The 24,185-nt window shown below is 53.6% G+C and overlaps 2 protein-coding genes across 2 annotated transcripts; one reads left to right on the top strand and one right to left on the bottom strand.

Annotated features, from left to right (window-relative positions):
* The first annotated feature begins 1,459 nt into the window (after window positions 1-1,459).
* Window positions 1,460-6,733, top strand: LOC147525902 (uncharacterized). Its single transcript, XM_086630804.1, has 10 exons — window positions 1,460-1,564; window positions 2,958-3,107; window positions 3,309-3,463; window positions 3,797-3,935; window positions 4,016-4,138; window positions 4,333-4,509; window positions 4,905-5,060; window positions 5,641-5,742; window positions 6,035-6,137; window positions 6,597-6,733. The coding sequence occupies exons 1-10, from the start codon at window positions 1,460-1,462 to the stop codon at window positions 6,731-6,733; spliced, it is 1,347 nt and encodes a 448-aa protein (XP_086486930.1).
* A 14,163-nt stretch (window positions 6,734-20,896) lies between these two features.
* LOC147525901 (olfactory receptor 14J1-like) lies at window positions 20,897-21,838 on the bottom strand. Its single transcript, XM_086630803.1, has one exon. The coding sequence runs from the start codon at window positions 21,836-21,838 to the stop codon at window positions 20,897-20,899; it is 942 nt and encodes a 313-aa protein (XP_086486929.1).
* Between the last annotated feature and the right edge of the window lie 2,347 nt (window positions 21,839-24,185).

The following is a 24,185-nucleotide window of genomic DNA, read 5'->3' as shown; positions in this document are numbered from 1 at the left end:
CTGCCTGGGCAGAGCTGCTTCTCCCAGGTCTCCCGCACGGCATGACACCTCCAGTGCTCCAGTCCCACTGGCTGCATGTCCTCCCTCTCATGCTCCCTGTTTGTCTCTCTGTCTCCTGGCTGTCAGGAGAAGGACCAGAAGATGAAGTTCCTTAAGAGCATCTGCATCCTGTGCAGAAACGCCAGGCACCATGGCTTGTCGCAGGGCTTGGATGTCTTCTGCCGGGAATACTAAGCTGGCCGAGAATATTGAGGTGAGGGGAGATACGGAGGCTCTGGGGTAGGGGGCAAGGCCTCCCCAGCACCGGCTCCCTGTGAGGACAGCGTGTGGGCAGGGCGAGGGTCCCATCCCGGTTGTGCTCTATAGGTGCTGCTGGAAGAGGAGCCCACGGACACACTGTGCACAGCAGTGCAGCTGCAAGCCATGCGTGCCATCACCGAATTGAGGTACCTGTCCATCCCTTCTGGGGACCTCATGTCCCAGAGGTCTGTGTCCACCTGCATGAAGCCTCGAGGCACTGCTCCCAGCACTGGTGTCCCACTGGCCCCTCTCTCTCTTTGCAGCTCAGTGGAGAATGTGCTGGAGGGCAAAGAGAAAAGCCTCCTACACACCTGCTTCAGGAGTGTCTTGTGGCTCCCTCCAGAAGAGGAAACACGGGGCTTCGACAATGACGTCTACATTGTGGTAAGGGCTGGGGGAGCTCCAGGAGCCCCTGGTCCCTATGGGCTGCTCCCTGGTCACTCCGTGTTGCCATATGCCCAGAGAGCCAAGGCAGGACAGGGGCTCGACTTTGCTTTCCCACCTCCTCCCTTCATCCCCTTACAATGGGCCTGCACTGCAGCAGATTGTCGGCCCTTGGCTCTCTCCCAGGCACTGCGAGGCAGTGTGGGAGTCCTCTCTTGGCTCTGGGATTTCTCATCAGTCTCCTTGGGGTGAGAGGGACAGCGGGAAACCCTGCTACAAATCTTTGTCTTCCTTGCAGACCTTGGAAGCCATGGACATCGTGCTGGCAAGCATAGTGCTCAACCTTCCTGCCTCCAGAGTGAGCGAGGAGCTGCAGGACATCTTCCAGGTCTGGCATAGGCAAAGAGTGGGACTGTTCCTCACCCTGGAGGGAAGGGATTGTCCACTCTTGAGTCCCCACCCCAGTGCCATGCAGAGAGAGCACACTGAGGGAGGGTGCCCACCTCCCTTGGGTCACCAGGGCTCTTCTGGAGCACAGTGCCTTCAGAGGGTGGCATCTGCCTTCCTGCCTGGCCATGAGATGGGCCCGGGGAACTTGTCCCAAACCTAGAAGCCTGCGAGAGACCCTAGGGGCAGGAACCCCACTGCAGGCTTGGCTCGAGATTAGAGGAAGCCTTCGTGGCCTGTGCGAGTCCAGCCCGGGAGCTGGGCAGTGCTGCTTCTGCTGGAGCGGGTGTCTGCTCCCAGGGCACACCAGCAGCTTCTCTCTGCCCAGATGCTGCTGAACTTCTCCAACTGTGAGAGAGCAGCGGTGCGGAAGAGGGCCGTGGGGAGGATCTGGACGCTATGTGTTTTGCTGGCCCACAACCCCTCACTGAAGGTAAGGAGCCAGGCACCCTCCAGCCTGGCCATCTCCCCTCCCTGCACACCGGCGCAGCCCGCAGCTCTCCCTGCGCAGGGCTACGGCCCAGCTGGCTGCTCTGAGACCCGCGGCCGGCATGGCCCTGCGAAGCCCTGGCTCGCCAGGGATGCAGCTCTGGACACACGCTGGGCTTCGGGGCTTTGGCACCGGCTGCCTGCCCTCAACCCTTCTGCTCTTCTGCCTCCCTCGCCCAGTACTGGTATGACTTTAGAAGAGGCATGTATGACCCTGTCTGCCAAGGAGACATCCAGATCCCGATCATCGGACAGCTGCTGGGACATCTCCTCCTTTTACGATCTTCCAAGGATAACACAAGAAGTCTAGCTGCGGATGCTCTTTGTCTCCTCCATAAATTCTTCCGGAAGCAAACAGGTAAGAGAAGCTGTAGTGGGCTACATCCCTCTGCACACAGACATCTCCTGAGCCGCTCTGCTTCTCTTCCTGACCTCCTTGCCCCTCACAGCTGCCTTCCCAGAGCATCCCGGCTGTCATTTGCTGCAGAAGCTGAGCGCTCTCCTGCAAGACCCAGGATCTCTTCTCTGCTGCTCTCCTCCCTCCCTCCTCTCAGGATCTTGAACCCCACTCTTTGTGGCCCCCACAGCCAAAGCTGTCATTGATTACCGTGTCCCAAAGCCACATCTTCCCTGTTGGTGCAGTGCAACTCCATCTGTGCATCAGCCCGGCTGGTCCCTCCAGTGTTTGTAGCATGAAGCTATTCCTGATGCTCTCCAGAAATCTCCCTGACCGCTTGTCCTGCAAGCATTACTCAGGGTGGTTTTGTAAGCTTGCTGGCAAAGCTGCTGTGTCTTATTGACTCTTCTCTGTTTCCCCCACTGTTTAGGCAGGACAATGCAGAAAAATAAAGCACAGTGGCTCCAGTGGAAACCTGAGACCACCTCTGGGCCAGGGTGGCCCACCACCAAGACATGGTAATGAGCTTCTCCCTTGCTGGGAACTCTTGTCCCTGCATCAGCAGGGGATTTGTGTGAGCAAAGGCATCCAGAATGATCAGTGCTGGCATGGCCCTTCCCGATCCCTGGTGAGAGGGCTCCTGCTGTCCCTGAGAAGTGTCCCAGCAGCAGCTCCAGCCTTCCTGGCCACCAGCCAGCCTGGTTCTCTATGGGGCCAGCACACTGTGCCCATGAGCCCCACCTTGCTCCCTCACCCTGGGGTCCCGCTCTTCTCACCCTCCCCTGTTTAGAGACTGCAGCCCCTGCTGCCAGCTTTCCCGCGGGCACTGCCACCAGCGCTGCTGGGCATCTCTGGCCAGGGCTGCTCGCGCTGCCCAGCTAAGCAGCACCATCAGGGCACTCAGTGTGACATGTCTTTGCTCCCTTCCTTCCTTCCATAGGCCTTTGCAAAATACCTCAAACTTTCTGAGAGGACAGACATTGTTCTTGTGGCCGTTGAGGCGATGAGGGACTCCAGCATCTTTGACAAGTGGGCGCCAAGAAACGTGCTGGACAAAGTCAGTAGAAACCCTGACTTCTGGCTGGCTGATGTAAGTGGCCTGTAGGGGCTGGATGGCCCTGCCCTTCAGCCCTGTCAGGCCTTGTTCCTCCCTCCATCCCATCCCTTCCTCCCAAACTAGGTGTCTTGCACACCTAAAGTCACCTTAAGCCAGCAGAGAGGGATGGGAGGGGCAGCTGAGGAAATGGCTGCACTCCAGGGGCAGCACCGTCCTCACCCGCATCCCTTCCAGGTGCCAACAATCATGAGCTGCATCCACAAAAACCTGGAATGCATCAACACATGGTCAGCCCAGCAGAGCGTGAAGTCACTACTTTTCCTGATGACCGACCAATACCCCATGCAAGTGGTCAGCAGCCTGTTGACGTTCTCTCTACCAGAAGACAGGTACTGGCCCTGAGAACCTTGAGGCTTCTTTGCTGTGGGGAGAGGGGCCCAGAGACTCTCGGCCGGCCGGACCCACGGAATGCTGCAGGCCCCCCCTGAGGAGCAGGGCTCCCCACCCCACCACGCTCTCCAGCCCCGGTGGGCCATCCCGGCCCGCAGCAGCCGGAGCTGCCAAGGCAGCCCAGAGCCACCACGCTCCTCCCTGCCCCACGAGAGGCACCGCCGCAGCCCCCTGCTGCTGCCCAGGGCATCCCAGCCCGGGGGTGGGTCTGGTCTGTGTCACAGCCATGCTGCTGTGCCCAGGCAGCCTGCTGACAGCACTCTGGCTTGCAGTGCTGCCTGCGCCCTGTGGGAGATGATGTTCGCCATGCCCCAGGTGATGGAGAAGGTCTTGAAGGAGCTGTTGACCCAACTCCAATTACATGGACCGTGCACCTCAGTCGCAGAGGACTTGTGCATCCTTCCCTGGGCTGTGAGTTACCTGAAGAGTCCCTGGCCCCTCCAGCGAGCCCCGCAGGCTCTGCCAGCATCTCACTGCTGTGTCTGTTCCAGCCAATGGCCTCCAGGGACCTTCAGTCAGAGTCCCACGTCCAGAGCCCTCAGAGTCACCCAAGCCTGGCGACGGTCTCCCTGTTCCTCGGAGGCCTTATCACGCTGTCAGAGAAACCAGACATGGTGAGCAGGGCATCGTCAAGGGGAGCCGTGTTGGCAGCAGGGCAGTAGTTCAGGTGGTGGTGTGGCCTTGGCTGGGAGTCAGGTGGTGGGGTGACTGCTCCAAACGCCCTCCCTGCTGTGACAGGGTGTCAAGGCTGCCTGGGGAGCTTTTCAGGCATGGACTTTCTCACAAAAGAAGTTTCTGTTTCATACAGGCAAGAAAAATACAGATCCTCTTGCCAGACATGATGGAGGTCCTGAAGAATGGCAATGAAGATATCAAGATGAAGGTCTTGGTGGTCTTCCAAAAGGTGATGGGCCACCTGAAGAAGACAGAGGCCAGCTCCATCACTGTGCTGCCGGCAGAGACGCTCCCACCTGTCTCTGACGACGTAAGGATGCCCGGGGAGCCTGAGCCCTGCGGAGGGGCACTGGGCAATGTCTAGACCTTTCAGCTTTCTTCGCTTCCCTGGGCTCTCGTGGGATGAATTCCGGGCTCTGCAGCCCAGCACGGCTTCCCCTGGCAGACTGATGCCTCCAGGCGCCCCGAGCCCCCGTGCTGGGGCCCAGCAAAGCCCCTGCAGCCCCGGAGCTGCTCTCAGGAGTCCTGGGGGCTCCGCCAGCGACGCTGCCAGGCAGCACCAGAGATTCCCACCGCGCCCGCATGCAGAGCCCGGCCCCGGAGCATCTCCCCTCACATCGGCCATGCTCTCGCCCTGGGGCTGGTGCTCACAGTGAGCGGGGAGCAGCTCTTGATCTCAAGCGCCCCTCTCCTTCCCCCTACTAGGACTCCAGCCAGGTGAGAGAGCTCTCCATCAGCCCCTTCAGAGACATGGTGGAGACTGTGGTGGGGAATGACAAGAGGAAGATGAAGAAGGAAGTGCGAAGGTGCCTGCTCCCGCTCTTCTTTCACATGCAAGACAAAATGGACAGCGTGGCCAAGGTAGAGATTTCAGAGCTGGCCAGTGACACAGGGAAGGGCTGCTGGCAGTCAGACTCTGGGAGTGTGCGTCACCTCAGGGTCCGGCTGCCCAAGTCACTGCGGACAGGGCAGAGCCCCTCTCTGTCCCTGCACTGGTCCCACCACTGCCTTCCTCATACCCCAGTGCTTCCTGCTGCGGAGGTGGAAGGGGAGGTGGGGTCCCCTCCCAGCCACGCTCCCTCCACTCAGCCCTGCTCCAGTGCAGCCCTTGGGAAGGGTCCCTGCAGAGCCAGTGCAAGCAGGGGCAGAGAAGCTGGCACAGATGTTACCAACACCTGCCTACCTGGTCCAGCAGGGCTCTGCAGCAGCAGCAATGGGCATGTCGCTGCAGGCTTCCCTGCTGTCCCTGCAGATGTCAGAGGCTTTAAGCCTCAGTCCCTTACCCTCAGGGCTGTGCTCAAGAGATCCCCAGACACCTGGGCCAAGGCATGCCCCAGCTTCCTACGGGCAGGACCACTCCAGGAACAAAGCCAAGGGGAGGGGGACGCCAGGTCTCCTTCCCCAGGCCATGGTGCCATCTCCAGCTACTGCTGTTCTGCAGGCCTCCAGGGAAGCCCTCCTCACTGCAGCAGAGTTCCTCAAGTGGAAAGAGCTCCAACACCTGGTGCAGACCCAGCAGACATGGAGGATTGGCGAGTGCTTGGTGAGGACAGCCCCCAAGCCCCAGGGCCCAGCTGGACAAGGGCTGTCCCCTGTGTCTGGGCTGCGGGCTCTGCAGCTGTGCCTCGCCTGCCCGGCTCCAGCCCAGAGCCCAGAGCCTGGAGCTGCATCCTTGTTCCCTGTCTTCAAGAACAGAGCCCCCAGGGGCTCTTCTCCACACCCCTCTCACTGGGTGCAGGGAGGGGTCTCAGCAGCGAGGGGGCTGCTGGGAGGAGGGACTGCTCCGGCCAGCTGGGCAGGGACTCTGACGTGCCCATACCGTGTGCTCTCTCCAGCTGCTGCAGGACAGGAGCAGGGTTGAAGAGTACCTGGCTCAGAGCCTGCCGTACCTGGAGGACGCTCAGCCCACCCTGCGAGAGGTGGCCGTCAGGTTCATCGGTGAGCCACAGCCCCCGGGGTCCCTGTTGGCAGCCTGGCCCCAGTCCCCGCTGCTGCACCGGCAGCGAGAGCAGCCCGGTGGTGCCAGAGCCCCCACTGCTCCGTGCAGGGCCTTGGCCTCCCTCTCCCACCCCTGCCCGCGCAGGCGGCTTGGGGCCGCCTTGCTTAGTCCCACCACCCTCGGCTACTGGTCTTGCCTGGGGTCAGCCCCGATGAGGGGGAGCAGGGTGTGCAGCCGAGCCGGCCGGGCTGGGGGCTGTGCTGCTGGGAGCGGGCTGGGGAGCGGGGGGTCTGACGGAGCTCTGTGCTTAGGGCTTGCCGCGCGGCCCCTGAGGCACCTGTCACGAGGAGAAGGTGGCTGAGATCTGCAGGGGTGAGTAGGGAGCATGGTCTGGGGGGGATGCTGGGGGTCTCTGCAGACACGGCGGTTCACCTCAGCTCTGTTTCTTTCTGTCACAGCCCTTCAGAACTTACGGCAAGACGGCAAACCCTCCATCCGTTCCCTGGTAGCTCAGACTATCCGCATCCTGAGTGCTCCAAGGGAGCAGCCAACATCGGGAAGCATCCTGAGAGCACTGTGCTGCTGGTGCTGCTAAGCCAGGCAGAGATGCAACTTTCCACAGCTGAGTGGCTGCATCTTAATAAAGCAGGACCAAGAAGCCCAAACCCATGGTGTCCTTCAGACGTGCAGCACCCTGAGCGTGCTGAGCAGCCAGCATCACTCCGACCTCTGCCGCTGCCTGCGGGACAGCCCCCCCTCAGCACACCCTGCCCCCAGCTTGTCTTACAAGCTCACCCCTCGGTGAGGCTTTCCCCACAAGCAGCCGCCTTTGTTCACTGTTTTGCTGACTGGATGGATACCAAGTAAAAACGGACTCGAAATTAAATGTAAAAGTAAATGTAGTTCATTAAATTACAATGTAATAAAGGAGAATGATGTGCAGTATGATAAAAGGAAAAGGTGCTGGTTCTTATGCGCAATGTGATGAGAGCAGTATGAGCGATTCATCAGATCATCACTGCAAAGCGTTACGGTGATTGAGCAAAGGATACATCACCGATTACCATGTTAATATCATCATGCAGGCCCACCCTTTGGCTGGGAAGCCCCATTGCAGCCAGTGCCAGGAGTCTCCTCGGTAACTGGGAAGTTCCTACGCAGCGCGTCCACCTGTAGGTGAGGCTTCTGGCCCAGCCCAGAAGCTTACCAGCCTTTATCCTCCTGCCAGAACAAAACCAGCGTACATAACTAGCGGATGTAAGCTTTTAAGTTTACGCCAAGTGCAGGCGTTCAATGTTTCATGATCCATAAGGTCCACACGCACCAGGGACATCAGCCAGACGTCCGAGCATGGTCCAGTTACTGTCATGATGTAGCTGCACACAGTGTTTGCTGTTCAGATGGTCCTGCTCACATCCTGCCTCTTCAGGGGTCCAGAACAAGCACCACCTGTCGGATTTGTTGAATGCCATTATATTTGTCCTTGAGCTGCTGGGCTCACTGTTCAAGTAAACCAACTCTTAATTAAATACAGGATCAAAGACTGTTTCCTAAGCAGAAATCTGTGGAATCATACAGTTACAGTTGGGGTTTGACCTTGATGATTTCAGCCTGTGTTCTTAATGAAGTTGGGAAACACCGATAAAGAGGATAGAAAAGAAAAGGGAGCGTGAGAAGCTAGTGCAGGGAGTGTGAGAAGCTGACATGGGGAGTATGGAAGATGATGTAAGATGTGTGAGAAAACTGATATTTAGTTTAGTAATGCTTTTTAGGCACAGCCAATAATGAAGCTAAATAGGTGCGTGCACTATGGTTTGTAACCAATCACAGGTGGGTAAGGGGCGCGTGGACACATCGTGGCTGGAGTGATGATCTATAAAAGCTGCCTGTGAAATAATAATAAGGTGTCTCTGCTATCACATCTACGGAGTCCGTGCATTCAGCCGCCGCAAATGGCGCCGGAGCAGGGACCTGATGTTCAAGTCGACTGACGGGCTTTGGAGTCGCGGTGTGCGAGCGATCGGCGGCGCCTGGCTGGATGAGTCGGCGGAGGAGGCGGCGGGGAGAGCCGAGCGGCCCGGACCGAAATTGACAGCGGGGTACGAGAGCTGGAGTCTGGACCAGTGACACCTGAGGGATACAGGTGAGCAGCCAGGGACGATGGGGTCTTCCATATCAGGAGACACGAAGAATTAGGAACCAAAAGAAAGAAGAAATAAGAACCTAAAGACAGAAAAAATAAGCGACAACTGCCTCAACAGGAGGAGATAAGCAACCGGGAACGATGGGAAGCACGGCTTTAACAGAACATAAGTCTGTAGTTAAGGTGTTGACAAAAGTGCTAGAGAAACAGAACGGCACCATTAACAGCACTGACTTGATAAAACTCTTGGCTACTCCTGGTTTGGGTATCAGCCCATGTACCGGAGGCAAACTCTTCAAATACATACATGACAAGGACTTGGGACACTACAGACGCTAAACTTTGGGACGCAGCCACCCGTGGGGATGCCGCCGTGCAGCGACAGCCGACAGCCCGGCGTGCTGCGTTCGAGGCGCTGAAGGGCACGGCGGGAGAGAGCGGGGGCGAGGGGACATCTGCGTCCGCCTTCCCCGGTAGCCCCGGCAGCCCCGCTGGCACCGGCAGAGCCAGCAGCCCCATCCCCGCCTCTCCCGCAGCCCCACTGGCAGAGGAACCGTGCGGAGCTGCCGGCCTGGAAAAGCCATCACCGCATCCTTGTGATCCAGGGCCCCGAACGAGAGCCAGGCTGATTGCTTTCTTCCCCCCGCCCCCGCCGATGCCGGCACACCGGCACTCCCGCCAGCCGCGCCGCCCTCGGGCCCCCGCGCCGCGCCGCCCCCCGCGCCCCCCGCGCCCCCCGCACGCCGCTGCTGCCGCCGGCCGGGGCCGCGGGCGGCGCCTGCCCCGGCGCTGCCGCCCGTGCGCGGGGCGAGCCGCGGCCCGAGGGGCGGAGCCGCGCGGCGGGCCCCGCCGGGCCGGGTCCGTGGCGGCTGAGGGTCCCGCGGCGGGAGGGGGCGGCGGTCACGGAGCGCGAGCGGCCGGAGCCCCGGGGGCAACAACAGCAGCAACAAGGGGGGGCGGAACGGGGCGGCTGCGTCGTCGTCCCCCCCCGCCCCCCGCCCGGCTGAGGCGAGGGCGGGCTGGCCCGCTGCTGCCCGCCCCCCCCCCGCCGCCCCGCCACCGCCGGCCGCGCCGGGAGAGCGGCCGCTCGGCCCCGCCCGGGGCCCGGGTTTTACCGCGAGACAGCGCATCGTAACTGGGATCGTCCCGGTCGGCATCGCGGGGAATAACGAATCCTCTGTTTCAGCAGTTCCAGCAGTTAATATCGGTGTTGCAAAACCATAAACGTGCACATTCCATCGCACACCTGCAGCGCACACCGCGCTGCCAGGGCCTGCAGCAGAGGGAACAGGCGAGCTGAGCCGCTCACCAGTGCAGCTCTGGTACCAAACTCGTTAATTTGGGCACAATCTCGCCTGACTGCTACCATCAGGATGCTGATGCCATTAGGTGACAATTTGGGTTAACACGACAAGCCCGCTCAATCCTACCATTGTGTAGTAGCTGTTAAAACAGGATTGTGCCACCAGTGAATGGTGTTAATCCTCGTGGTTTACGCTCGCAGGAACTTGGCATACACCTCTTATCAGATATATGTATTTTTGTCATCATGAGGTATTGAGCATGTTACTGGTACTCCTTACAATCCTACTGGGCAACCGATCATAGAATACGCACATGGTACTTTGGAGAATATGCTTTTAAAACAAGAAGGGGGAATGATGGGGAAATCTCCCAACGAAACAATAGCTAAAGTGTTATAGGTGTTAAATCTCTTAAATCGAGGGCTAAACATTTTGGGATGGATAAAATGTCACTCATGTCAAAATCAGGCACAGGCAGGTTACAGCAAGTGGCTTTGCAACAACTGACTGAATTGGCTACGAGAGCATTAAGACGTGTCCCTGATTTTGGGACAGGGGAGGTTTCCTTTGCTTCCATCCAGCAGGGAGCACAGGAACCTTATGAACATTTCCTCGATTGGCTGCAAACAGCCGTTCAGAGACAAGTAGAAAATTGGCTGCTGCAGGTGTCTTGCTATTCCAGTTAGCAACTGAAGATGCTAATGCAGACTGCCGGCAAGCTCTTGATCCTATCAGAAATCGGGCAAAAACGATTGCAGATTTAGTAAAGGCGTGTCACAATGTGGGCTGGGAACACTATGAACCAGAGATATTGGCAGCTAAATGTTTTGGTCAACAGTAATCACTGACACATCGGTGCATTTAATTCCTACTGGTGTCTTTGGTCTTATATCACAAGGATTATGTGCACTATTGCTGGGACCATCATCCACCACAAAATTAGGATTGTTTGTACTCCCAAGGGTAATTGATTCTGAGGAAAAAAAAAAAAAAACTGGACACAGAAAGTCACAGCTGCACAACCTCCTTTAACAGTAATCATTAATGGGAAGGCTTTTTCTGGCCTAGTTGGCACAGGGGCTGATGTATCTATAGTGAAAAAACTCTGACTGGCCGCCCTCTTGGCCTCTGGTACAAGTCCTGGCAGCTGTGATCGGAGTAGGTGGAACACAGACCCCACAGCAGAGTGCACAGACCTTGTGTAGGCCCAGGGAACAAACGAGCTATTTTGAAACCATATGTTCTTGATGTCCCATGTACATTATGGGGTCGGGATTTGTTGAATCAGTGGAATGTGAGGCTAACCTCAAATTTTTAGCGCAGATCACTGATGTCCAGCCCCAACTCAAGCTGGCCTGGTTGACTGGCAAGCCGGTCTGGGTCGATCAGTGGCCATTAAAAGGTGAGCGACTGGAGTGAGCTCAAAAATTAGTTGATGAACAGCTCAAATTAGGACATATAATTCCCTCCACTAGCCTATAGAATACTCCAATATTTGTTATCCCAAAGAAATCAGGAAAATGGAGATTTATGTTAAAAGATTTAAGAGCTATTATGCAATCATTTCACCAATGGGTGCATTATGGCCGGGTGTACCAAATCCTACTATGATTCCAGAATGTTAGCATTTGATGGTGATTGATTTAAAAGATTGGGGTTTTTTTTTCTTTTTTACTTTTTTTATTTATTTACACCCTAACAATTGTCCTAGATTTGCCTTTTCAGTTCCAGTGCTTAACAATGAACGACCCACGCAACAATATCATTGGATTGTACTGCTTCAAGGAATGATGAATAGTCCCTACAGTTTGTCAGCTGGTGGTAGATGATGCTCTCTGTCAGGTCAGACAGCAGATCAAGCTCAGCAGATTGTACGTGCCTGCCCTGACCATCAACGTATTGTGCCTTCAAATACTCCAGCAGGAGTAAATCCAACAGGTTTATGTGCCAATGAATTATGGCAAACTGATATTACTTATATTCCGTCGTTTAATCGATCTAAATACGTGCATGTAACTGTTGATATGTTTTCTGCCTTTGTTGTTGCTGCTGCTCACACTAGAGAAAACCATGGGAGTACCAAAGAAAATCGGGACAGACAGTGGTCCGGTTTAGCACCTTTTTACAGGACTGGAGAGTGACTCACACTACCAGTATCCCTCATTCGCCTACGGGACAAGTTGTTATTGAACAAACTCATTTAATGTTAAAACAAATGCTTGATAAACAAAAAGGAGCAGTCTTCTGTATATTTCCCCACAAGAATCCTTAGACAAAGCTACGTATGTTTTAAATTTTCTTAATTTGTCTGCTTTTAGGCAACATACTACGGCTGTGGATCACAATTTTAAACCCAGTGCCATTTTTGTAGTAAAAACAACGGTATATTATAAGAAACTGAGCTCAACTCATGGGACGGCCCTGTGTCTCTGCTTGCATGGGGAAGAGGGTATGCTCGTGTTCTCTTTCCCACAGGTCCATACTGGTTACCAGCAAGAAACGTAAAGCCAACCAGGACTTTTGAAACTACAGATAGAGAAGGGGAGATCCAAGAATTAGCAGAGCAAGCAGAGATCACAGAAACACCGAATGAGGAGAATGTTTCAAATGGACAGACTCGTAATAGGAGATTTCATGTTAATATATCAACTGTTCCTATGTTTCTCATTGTTTGGTATATCACGTGTGTGAAAGTTGCTTGTATATTTGCTTTGGGTGTTTTCTCCGATCGGAAGGTGTATGGATTCCACCCGTAGCTACTGGGAGGAAAAGAATTGACTGGTACCAAATTAATGACAAAGAATTACTAACTGGACTTAGTTGTGAGCACGTAACTTTGAAAAAGGAAGCTGGGAGGATTGTTGTTGAACAACATGTTGTGATCCACAAAAACCGCTGTTGGCCGGCAGAGCACATACTGGGCAGCCTTGTTGCACGCACTGGCCACGCATGCGGCAACGCCGTGTCAGTGCCTTTGTCATAGACTCTGCTGAGGGTGTAAGAAGGATGGCTCAGAGCGGAGCGGGGGAGGCTGCAGAGCACACTGTGTGGATAAACAGGGGATGCCCTGAAGGTGCTGTGCCTGCCTCCCTTCTCCACGATGACCCTGCTGATTGACACCCTCCTGCTCAGCGGAATCTTGGGCATAGTCGAGATGGTAAGACTCCCAGAAAGGGGAACAATATGTCAGTAACTGCTTCTGCAGGGCTATAGTAGAGCTTAGTAGGGTATTCCTTCATGTATAAGGGGAGATCTATGTACTATAGGGACTTTAGGAATGTATTTACCTCATACCACCACGATCCTGAGTCATAGACACGCCCGGAATAGGCAAAGCACGCATGCTTGTGATAGCTAGTGCAATTCCAGAGCAGAATTTTGGGAACCAGCCAAAATCATTGCAGCTTCAATATTTGCACCAGGAGTTGGAGTGGCACAGGCGTTAACTACGCTGAATAAGTTGGGTTGTTGGCTTGCAAAACAAACTAATGCTACAGCTTCCGCTTTAGACGTGCTAGGCTGCAAAATTGAGCTACCATAGATTTTTTATTGCTAATGCATGGGCATGGTTGTGAGATACTAGAAGGAATGTGTTGTATGAATTTGTCTCATCACTCAGAATCCATTCATGAAATGATACAGAAGTTGAAGGACCGGGTGAATGAATTACAAGATGGTTGGTATCGTAGTAAAGGCAGGAATTATGTTACTAATTCATCCCTTGCCTATTGTCATGCTTTCAGCGGATGGCACAGAGTATGGTTCATCAGGTAATGGTCATAGAAAAACCAAAAAGGGGAATTGTGGAATCATACACACAGTTACCGTTGGGGTTTGACCTTGATGATTTCAGCCTGTGTTCTTAATGAAGTTGGGAAACACCGATAAAGAGGATAGAAAAGGGAGTATGAGCAGCTGGCATGGGGAGTGTGAGAAGCTGACATGGGGAGTATGGGAAGATGATGTAAGATGTGTGAGAAACTGATATTTAGTTTAGTAATGCTTTTTTAGGCACAGCCAGTAATAAAGCTAAAATAGGTGCGTGCACTATGGTTTGTAACCAATCACAGGTGGGTAAGGGGCGCGTGGACACATCGTGGCTGGAGTGATGATCTATAAAAGCTGCCTGTGAAATAATAATAAAAGTGTCTCTGCTATCACATCTACGGAGTCCGTGCATTCAGCTGTCGCAGAAATGAATCATTATTTAATAAACTTCCACCACTGTCCTGGGTTTGGCAGGAATAGAGTTAAACATCCACAGGAAAAGTGGGAGGGGGCACAACTCAGGCCACTGACTGGAATTAGTCATAGGGCTATTGGATACCAGATGCATAGATTCATAGAATCACAGAATGGTTAGGGTTGGAAGGGACCTCAAAGGTCATCCAGTTCCAACCCCCCTGCCATGGGCAGGGACACCCTCCACTACACCAGGTTGCTCAAAGCCTCATCCAACCTGGCCTTGAACACTGCCAGGGATGGGGCAGCCACAGCTTCTCTGGGCAACCTGTGCCAGTGCCTCATTGGGCCCATGATAGCTCAGGCCATCAAGGAAGGGATGCCACATACCAATGGGCTCAGGATGGAGAGGTGGACTTAACCATGGACACTATTGCACAGGTTATCCACAAGTGTGAGACATGCACCGCAATCAAGCAGGTCAAGCGGTTAAAACCTTTCCGGTACGGAGGCCAATGGTCAAAATAGAAGTATGGGGAGGCCTGGCAGATTGATTACATCACACTCCCACAAACTTCCCAAGAAAAGTGCCATGTGCTCGCAGTGGTGGAAGCAATGACTGCATGGTTGGAAATGTATCCTGTGCCTCATGCCACTGCCTGGAACACTATCCTGGGCCTTCAGAAACAAGTCCTGTGGCGACATGGCACCCCAGAGAGAATTGAGTCAGACAACGGAACTCACTTCCGCAACAACCTCATAGACACTTGGGCCAAAGAGCATGGCGTCGAGCGGGTGTATCACGTCCCCCATCACGCACCGGCCTCTGGGGAAGTTGAACGATACAACGAACTGCTAGAAACATCACTAAAGGCAACGGGTGGTGGAACTTTCAAACATCGGGACACTCATTTAGCAGAAGCCACCTGAGTAGTCAACACTAGAGGATCTGCCAACCGACCTGGCCCTGCCCAATCAGAACTCCCACGTACTGTAGAAGGGATAAAGTCCCCGTAGTGTGCGTGAAGAATATGTTGGGGAAGGCGGTCTGGGTCAGTCCTTCCTCAGGCAAAGGCAAATCCACCCATGGGATTGCTTTTGCCCAGGGACCTGTGTGCACTTGGTGGGTGATGCAGAAGGACGGGGTTGTCTAACCCAAGGGGATTTGATTTTGGGAGAGAGTAGCCAGTGAATTAAATTGCATTATGTTAGTTACTAAATAACCCTGTTACTGAATATCGTCATTGCTACTGTTGCAGTGTGCTCTGTCAATGGCATCACAGTAAGAATCACACGGATTAGCAAAGGTGGGAGCGTGATGAAACCGAGCAAAGGGCAGCAATAATGAGTTTCTGCAACTGGTGTCCAGCAATTTCCCTAAGATTGACATCTTGAACCCATGGAGATGGATCATGCCAGATACACCAGCTGCGAGCTCCCGATGCAGCGTGCAACAACCTTAACACCGCACACCATCTCTCCTGACCTAAAAGGCTGTTATGTCAGTGTCCTGGTTTGAGCTGGGACAGAGTCAGCTCTTCTGTTCAGCAGCCAGAAGAGCTCCGTGGTTTGGTTTCAGTCTGAGACTCGCTCTGAGAACGCTGGCAGCGCACTGATGTTTGTAGTTGGCACTGAGGTCTCAGGGACTTTCCAGCTGCCGTGTTTGTGCCAGCGTGCAGGAGCACAACAGGATAAGGGGGGAGCATGGCTGGGACAAGGGGTCCACGACTCTCTTTATGATTTGTGCTTAGACTTAGGATTGAGGCCAAACTGGCCAATCAGTATTCCATATCATCCAGCGTCATGCCCAGTATAAAAGTGAGGGACAGCTGGAAAGAAGGGCTTTTTGTTCTTCCGGGACTCTCACTTTGGGGCTCTCAGAGCGCTCTCTCTGTCTCGCTCTCTATTTCGGGCCTCCCGTTCATCTGGGATTGCGATATCAGGACTCGTCTGTTTCGGGATCATTAGTTCGGGACGAGAAGGGCCTTGGTCAAGGGGTGGTGAGCAATCACACCGTACATCACTTGTTTGTATATATTTATCCTTGTACATATCCGTACATATATATATTGATAGCAGTAGTGGTAAATTGTTCTTATCTCAACCCACGGGTCTCTTTTTCTTTTTCTCCTTTAATTCTCTTCCTCATCCCTGGGGGGTGGGGGAGGGTGAGTGAGCAGCTGTGTGGAGTTTAGTTGCCGGATCGGCCTAAACCACGACACCCCCATAAGAGCCAGGATCTGTGATTGACAGATTTCTTCAGGTCATTTAAATCAGACCTTGTTCATTGCTCACCCTGACTGTACGACCTGTGACTCTGCCCGGGACGGAGTTAATTCTCTTCCCAGCAGCACATGGGGTGCTGCGCTTTGCAGCTGTTCTTAAACCAGCACTGATAGCACACCAGTGTTTTGGTGACTGCCGAGCAGTCCTTGCAGAGCATGAAGGCTTCCTCTTTCTCACACTCTGCCCCACTGCACGGGGAGTGGGGGTACACCAGAAGCTGGGACAGCTGACTGTAGAAGAGTGCAGTCCCTGCACAAAGTCCAAGTCACGTAAGACATGGCCATGCCTGCAGCAGGATGCCTGCGAGCTCTTTGTCGATAACAGGGCAAGGGAACAACTATCACTAGATCCATATCTGGTGTTAATGTCTGGGAGGAGTGTGAAACTGGGCGGAGGCCCGGTGGTCTCATTCCTCCATTTTTCCGCCCTGGACAAAACGAGCTGTTACCTCCACCCATGCATGGTGGAAATGGATGGACTTTGTGCCATTAACAGGAGCGATAAGCTTGTCTACAGTCATCCCCACACACATGACCTAATGTAGATCTTGGGTACAAATATGCCCCCAATTTCGACCCCAAAAGGGGGATAGGAGAAGACTCGATGCCATACTGACGGACCGATTGAGGAATTCACTCCCCTCTCCACCCCCCCCCTCGTTAGGACGCCTCGTGGGTAAGATTCTCTGCCTCAGTCTATGCTGAGTGATATTTTCTGTCCCGGGTGTATTCTGTTGGTTTCGCCCCCGGTGTATTCGGTATTTTTCCCGGGTGTGTTTTGCTTGCTAATGCAGTTTGTGCATTAACGGGCTTATTCTGCCACGTAACTGGGCTGCAACAGACGGGCTGTGAGCCGCAGCTCTGCAGTTCGTTTATCAAAGGCAATATCAAAACAGAATCTGTAAATGTTGCTCTTGTAAATAAACCGTCCTTGTTCGTGCCCCCCTCCCAATTTTGCTTGTCTTGCGTATTCGGAGCCTGCCCTAGGACCGGTTTCATTTCCCCTCTATTCGCAACACTGACCCAAAATGACCAAAGGGATATTGCGTACCATAGAACATCGTGCTCACTGATAAAAGCTCAGGGAAAAGAGGATAAAAAGATGATATCTGTGATCATGGTGTGTCGCTCACCAGCCTGGGCTGCAGCTCTAAGGATGCCATTGCATCTTCCACAGCCAGGAGGAAATGGCCCACCTTTTGTAGGCAGGGTCTCAACCTTAGTTAATTAGTTAATTAGATTCAGTTCAAGCCAGCTGGGTAATAATAATTGGATGCCATAATGGTGTTTGTCTGCCCACGTCACTCACACCTGTGATGAAGCCTTGTGTTCCTGGCAGTGGCTCAGCCGCTGCCTGCCGATGGGAAGCAGTGACTGAATTCCTCGGTTTGCTTTGCTTGCACACACACAGCTTTTGCTTCCCCCATTAAACTGTCTTTGTCTTCATCCATGAGGCTTTTTGCAGTTCCATTTCTCTCCCCTGTCCCGCTGGGGGTGTAGTGATGGTGACCTGCTGGCAGGTGACTCTGGGGGTGCTTCCATCCCACTTTAGATGTGGCACCAGGGCCAAGGGCAGATTGGTCATGTGGAATCCCCTTGTATGGAAAGGCTTTGCTTCCCAGCAGAGGCATGCTGGAAGGAATGGCAGGTGAAAATGTAATGATGAAGGAGGTCCCACAGCGAGAGCAAATGCTGCTGTCCCCAGATCAGAGAGAAACAGGGCTGGGCTGTGCAGCCCTGGCAGGAAAGGGATTTGCTGTCCCAGGCGACTTTGCAGCACCGTGGGGCCTGAACCAGAGATGGAGCTGATCTCCAAGGATGAGCTGTTGCTGCTGAGAATGTCCTTGGGGCAGGACAGTCTGTGATCCATCCACGTTGTGGACATCATGCTGGAGGCTGACCATCTAGATAGCAGCTCTGCAGAGAAGGACTTCGGGGTCCCAGAGGACAAGAAGCTGAGCATGAGCCATCAATGCACCCCTGTGGCAAAGACCAACAGCCTCCTGGGCTGCATCTGGAAAAGCATTGCTGGCAGATGGAGGGAGGTGATCCTTTCCCTTTACTCAGCACTGCTGAGTCCACACCTGGAGTGCTGTGTCCAGTGCTGGGCTCCCCAGTGCCAGAAAGTTGTTGTCCTGCTAAAGCAAGTTCAGCAAAGGTCCATAAAATTGGTTTAAGGAACTGGAGCATCTTTCATAGGAGGAAAGGAGGGAGGGATCTGGGGCTGTTCAGTATGGAGAAGGAAAGGCTTGCAGGGATCTTGTTAATGTGCATAAATACCTGATGGGAGAGCATGAAGTCCAGGGAGCCAAACTCTTCTCGGTAATTCCTAGTGACAAGGGACGATGGACACAGCTAAAACCACATGAAATTCTGCCTGAAACCAAGAAAACACTTTTTGACTGAGAGAGTGATCAAAAACTGGAACGGATTGCCTGGAGAGGTGCTGGAGTCTCCATCCACACACAGAGACAAGGTCCTTAGCAACCTGCTCTAGCTGACCCTGCCTCAGCTGAGGGGTTACACTAGATGATCTTTGAGGTCCCTTCCAGCCTACACATTTCTGTGAGAAAAGTAAGACAGAATGAAAGAACAAGACATAGCCTTGACCACAAATATGCTGGGATCCTATAGAAAGGACCCACAATGGAGCAGGGGAGAAGTGTGAGGAAAGAGCTGCAGAGACATTCTATACTGATTGTAACTCCTGATTCCCCATCCCCCTTTGCTTGTCTTAGGATTGGGTGGGTAGAAGAATTGGGAATCAAGGAGTAATTTGAGCCTGGGAAAAAGGAGCAGAGTGGGGGAATGGTCTTGAATATTTTTGTCATAGCTTCTCCCAATTCAAATCTTTTTTTTAATCGGTAATAAATTAAATTGATCATCTCCCAGTCTAATCTTCTTTGCCCATGACAGTAATTAGTAGGTGATCTCCCTTTCTTTATCTTGACGCAGGAGACGTTCTGGTTTGTTTCTCCCACCCAACTGCTCACTCATTGAGTGAGTGAGCAGTTGGGTGGGTATCTCTCTGCTGGCCAAGCTTAACCTCCACAGGACCACGTCAGGACTGCTGTGTCCAGTTGGGGGCTCCTCTGCACCAGAAAGAGCCTGACAGATTGCAGCAAGTCTTGCACAGGCCAGAAGGATGCTTGTGGCCTGGAGCCCATCGTAGACAAGGGTAGGCTGAGAGAGCTGGGTTTTCGAGAAATCCCTCAGAGTTGAACACTGGAGTGAGGACTCGGGCCAGTTGGTGGGATCTTAATCAATGGAGATTTTTTATGTTTATCATGACACAGTGTTGTAGTTTAACCCCAGCCAGCAACTAAGCACCATGCAGCTGCTTGCTCATGCACCCCACTCCCAGAAGAACAAAACCCACGGGAAAAGACACAAGTAGTGCAACTGCTCACCGCCTGCTGACAGGTCCAGCCAGTCCCCGAGCAGCCATCGCCACCCCTGGCCAACCCCCCCCTAGCCTACATGTTGAGCATGACTTCATATGGTATAGAATATCCCTTTGGCCAGTTTGGGTCAGCTGTCCTGTCTGTGTCCCCTCCCAGACTCCTGTGGTGAAGAGGCTGGGAGGGCAGGGACAGTATGAGAAGTTGAAAAAGTCCTTGGCTTAATGTAAGCATTGGTTGGCAACAACTAAACCATCAGTGTGTTACTAACGTTATTCTCAGCGCGAACCCAAGACATAGCCTCACATGAGCTGCTATAAAGAAAATTCGGTCTATCCTAGTCAAAAGCAGCACACACAGCCATGAGCTGGAGCTGTCTGAGAACGGGCTTGGCTGAAAGACCAGCTGTGGCAAGAGCTCTGGGACTTGGTGTGTAATGAGTGTCAGTAGGAAACTGGTTTTCTTTTTAATGATAATGGCTGTGGAGTTGGGTATCACCGAGCCCCGAAGGAGAACAGGGGCGTCCATGCAGCAGAGGTCCCCCCTCAGGGCTGGGATGTATAGCCAGAGACAGAAATGGCCAGTGTGGGGGTTGGTCACAGATAACTGCCCTGGGACAGCTTCCCTGGGGTGTCCAGGGAACATGGCAGAGACAGGGCCCCTCTCTTCTGCACCTTTGGTGCCTTGCTTCCTCCACCATGACTCCTGGCTCTGTACCGTCAGCACTCTGCCCTCACCCTGCGCACTCACACGGTTTAGCTACACACAGGTGCTTTCCTATCCCAGACACATCCCTTCCCAGCCAAGCTCCTTCTCCCCAGAAGCAGAGTTGCTCCTTTGCTCTTATCTAATGACATCTCTGCCTTTCTGCAGGGGACTGTGTCCATGCTGGCCTGGCTGGCCGCTCCTGCTCCCTCCTGGTGTCCCTACAGGACCCTGAGCTGGCGATGTTGCTCTGCAGGGTGAGGATGCTGAAAGCCACAAGTTGAAATTCACAGGCAGATCCCTGTTGATCATTCATCGTTTCCGTTGGATCTGGGCACCCACAATTGAAGGCTCAGCCCACACCCATTCCTTAACACATCACCCCATACCCTCCTGCACTGAACCAACGGGGAGCCCAAGACCAGTAGGATGGCCTCATGGATGCCATCTTTTCAGCCTATTCCTGATGTCAGTTTTGGAAGAAGAGCCAAACCTCCAGACATCGCAACCGAGGAAATCTCCATTTATTACATAGACAGGACACAGGAGGGCAGCTGTACAGTCATGCCAGATGCACGTACGAAGGCCTCTGGGTCAGAAAGTCTGGCTTCATGCCTCTGGAGAAGTGGAGTGGATGTAGACATTCCTCGACAAACAAGATTATCCCAGATAAAAGACCCAAAGCACCTGAGGTTCCCAAGATGTATTGGAAATCACTTGTAAAGAATCATGGGCTGCTTATCCCTGCTGAAAGACAAATGATCGGATCAGCTGCTTCAGGGCATCTTTGAGCTCCTGGTTCCTCATGCTGTAGATGAGAGGGTTCAGTGTTGGAGGCACCACTGAGTACAGAACTGCCAGTGCCAGGTCCAGAGATGAGGACTGCTCCATGGAGGAGGGGAGCTTCAGGTGGGCAAACATGGCAGTGCTGATAAGCATGGAGACCACAGCCAGGTGAGGGAGGCATGTGGAAAAGGCTTTGTGCCGTCCCTGCTCAGAGGAGATCCTCAGCACGGCCCTAAAGATCTGCACATAGGACACCACAATGAACACAAAACACCCTGAAGATAAAGAAAAAGCAAATACAAGAAGCCCAGCCTTCCTGAAGTAGGCATCTGAGCAGGAGAGCTTGAGGATCTGGGGAACTTCACAGAAGAACTGGTCCACAGCATTGCCGTGGCAGAGGGGTAGTGAAAATGTGCTGGCCGTGTGCAGCACAGCACTGAGAAAGCCACTGCCCCAGGCAGCTGCTGCCATGTGGACACAAGCTCTGCTACCCAGGAGTGTCCTGTAGTGCAGGGGTTTGCAGATGGCAACGTAGCGGTCGTAGGCCATGACAGTGAGAAGGCAATATGCCCCTACAATCAAGAAGAGAAAGAAAAAGACCTGTGTAGCACATCCCAAGTAGGAGATGTCCCTGGTGTCCCAGAGGGAATTGGCCATGGCTTTGGGGAGGATGGTGGAGATGGAGCCCAGGTCAAGGAGGGAAAGGTTGAGGAGGAAGAAGTACATGGGGGTGTGGAGGTGGTGGTCACAGGCTATGGTGGTGATGATGAGTCCATTTCCCAGGAGGGCAGCCAAGTAGATGGCCAGGAAGAGCCAGAAGTGCAAGAGCTGCAGCTCCCGTGTGTCTGCGAATGCCAGAAGGAGGAAATGGGACGAGGAGCTGTCGTTGGACATTTGCATCCTCTGTGTAGGGGTTCCTGTTCTTAGAAGAAGAGTCAATGACAAATTAGGGGAGACTTCTTCAAGGAAAATAAAAAACATTTCTCCCAGACCCTCACCCTGATACACACACCCACTTTTCCTTTTCCAGGAGACCCTTCCTTCGGCTTTGTGACTGGACCTCTGGTTGGTGCTGACTGTGTTATAAGGAGATGGGCCTCTTCCCTCTGGCTGCCAATAGTCAGCCTGGCACTGCAGCAGTGGGTTCATGGGAATGGTGGGGGCAGGGGACAGTCCTGGTGTTTGACTTTGTCAAATGAAATCTCTCTTATTGCGGAAGCACCTGTCCGCAAATGCACTCCCAGTGCTAAGGAACGAGGATGGCAGAGGCAGTTTGAGAGGTTTGGGGTCTTTTAAAGCTCCCCCCATCTCTCCTGCGGGGTGTTCTTGGATGTCAGAAGCCCTCAGCATTTCTGCTGCACTCAGGGAGAACAGAGTGAGTCCTGCAAGGCAAGAGGATGGCCTGTGGCTTAGAGCAGAGTGAGAGGAGCTGGTCTGACTCTTCTCTGTTGTTCCCAGCTGCCCTGGGCTTGCAACTTCATGAGATGAGGGGCAATCACGCTCCTATATTAACCTGAAAGTCATCAGACACTGCTGAGAGCAGAGGGATTCAGTGCAGACCACTAAATGTCTCATCCTTTCTCAAGGTCTCAGCACTCCATATCCAGTCAAAGACACTCATGGCTCATTTCACACACCCAAAAGTTTTTCCTCATTTGTAGTTTTTGTCTTCTCCATGGGACTTTCAGATAAAACAGAGGTGAAAGGGGAGGGTTTGTACCCTTGAGGGCAACTCAAAGCTTGGAAGAACACCTCAAATAGATAGCCAAGTGCCTTAAAGATGGCATATCAGTAAATAAGTGTCAGCTCATGGTGTGGCTCTACAGGCTGCTTTGATCAGACCTCCACAGATCAGAGGTAAGCTGGGACACTTATTTCCATGGACACACCTGCAGGAAAGGACCCACAAGATCAGTGTGTGACTCTGCAGCTGGAACTCCACCTCCCCAGAGAGCCTGAGAGCAAGAATGAGATAGCAGTAACATTAACATGGAGAGGTGGAGAAACAAGGAAAACAGCAGCGATGGTGTGGCTGAGAGGGGCCAGGGCAGAGGCAGCCGGGCACTGGGCACAGCGTTACCCTGACCCAGCTGGTCATGCCACCTTCCAGACACCACCATGGCCGGGCAGCTGCTCTCAGCCCCTGTGCTCTGCAGAGGGACCTGGGCACGTGGCTGGAGAGCTGCAGCACGGCTCTGCTGGAGCTCTGGCTGCTGAGGAGGGGGTCAAGCCTTGGACCTCACCGCCCTGAGGGCAGGGGCTTTGCTGGGTGGGAGAGGAGGCGAGGGGGCTTGCTCAGAGGGAGGGGTCTGCGTTGGAGGGGATCATACAGAATTTTCTGAATTCTTCCTCCCAAAAACATTTTTGGTTTTCATTTCATCTCATTCCCTGTTCATGCCCCTGCTGCCAGGAGATTTTCCTCCTGGGAGATGTTTCCTTGTCCCATGTCTTCTCCCTGTCAGCACCCACAGCCCCCATCCCAACCACTGTGCACTCACCGTGGCCCTACAGAAACTGCCTGTTTGCAGGGCACGGGCTGGGCACGTGTTCCTGTGTGCAGGTGGGACAGGGCAGGTCAGACCAAGCCTGATGAGTCCAGCAGAGGTGATGCTGGTGCTGCCCATAGGCAGAGCAGTGGCTGAAGGCACTTTCGGATACTATTGGCAGATCTACTGACCACTCAAAGTTACAACTCAGGAGTCTCAGTGACCGGTTCAAACTTGGCAGGTCCTTTTCTATTTCTCTTTCGCTACTCCCTCCTCCTCCCCTCCTGTACTCTGCCCCTCAGATTAGGAAACTGGAAACACAAACTTGGGAGATCTCTATATAGTAGACGCTGCCTTGACCTTCCTCTTGAAACATCCCCTTAGATGTTCTCTAGTGGTGATCTGAAACTGTGAGTAGCCCTGACCCACACAGCACCCACTCAACAGCAGAAGCACCCTGCCCTAACGGGAGTCACTCCTTCCACCCACACTTCTCCCCACAGCACTACGGGGAGCTTCCCGGGCAGCTGAGTGCTGACCCTGGAGTGCAGGGACCTGCTGGGAAGGACAGCCCTGGGCACCCCTGGCTGCACACCCACCTTCACGCCCTGCAGCCGTCCCTGGCAGAAGGCAGCCATCATGTTCTGTCCCTTTTATGATGTGGTAGGATGCCCGGCTTTGCAGCACATCTATCTAGATAGCAAAGGATCCTTGAGAGCTTTTCTGACAGGCCACATCAGACATGGGCTGTGCCA

The sequence above is a fragment of the Tauraco erythrolophus genome, unplaced genomic scaffold, assembly GCF_009769465.1.
Source record: "Tauraco erythrolophus isolate bTauEry1 unplaced genomic scaffold, bTauEry1.pri scaffold_50_arrow_ctg1, whole genome shotgun sequence".
In the NCBI taxonomy this organism is placed as follows: Eukaryota; Metazoa; Chordata; class Aves; order Musophagiformes; family Musophagidae; genus Tauraco; species Tauraco erythrolophus.
This window is presented reverse-complemented; position numbering and strand designations above follow the sequence as displayed.

Coding starts and splice junctions, on each gene's coding strand:
- LOC147525902 (XM_086630804.1), top strand. CDS start 1,460: ATGCTGCTGAACTTCTCCAACTGTGAGAGAGCAGCGGTGCGGAAGAGG. Junction 4,139..4,332: donor TGTCAGAGAAACCAGACATG/GTGAGCAGGGCA, acceptor TGTTTCATACAG/GCAAGAAAAATACAGATCCT. Junction 5,743..6,034: donor GGAGGATTGGCGAGTGCTTG/GTGAGGACAGCC, acceptor TGCTCTCTCCAG/CTGCTGCAGGACAGGAGCAG.
- LOC147525901 (XM_086630803.1), bottom strand. CDS start 21,838: ATGTCCAACGACAGCTCCTCGTCCCATTTCCTCCTTCTGGCATTCGCA.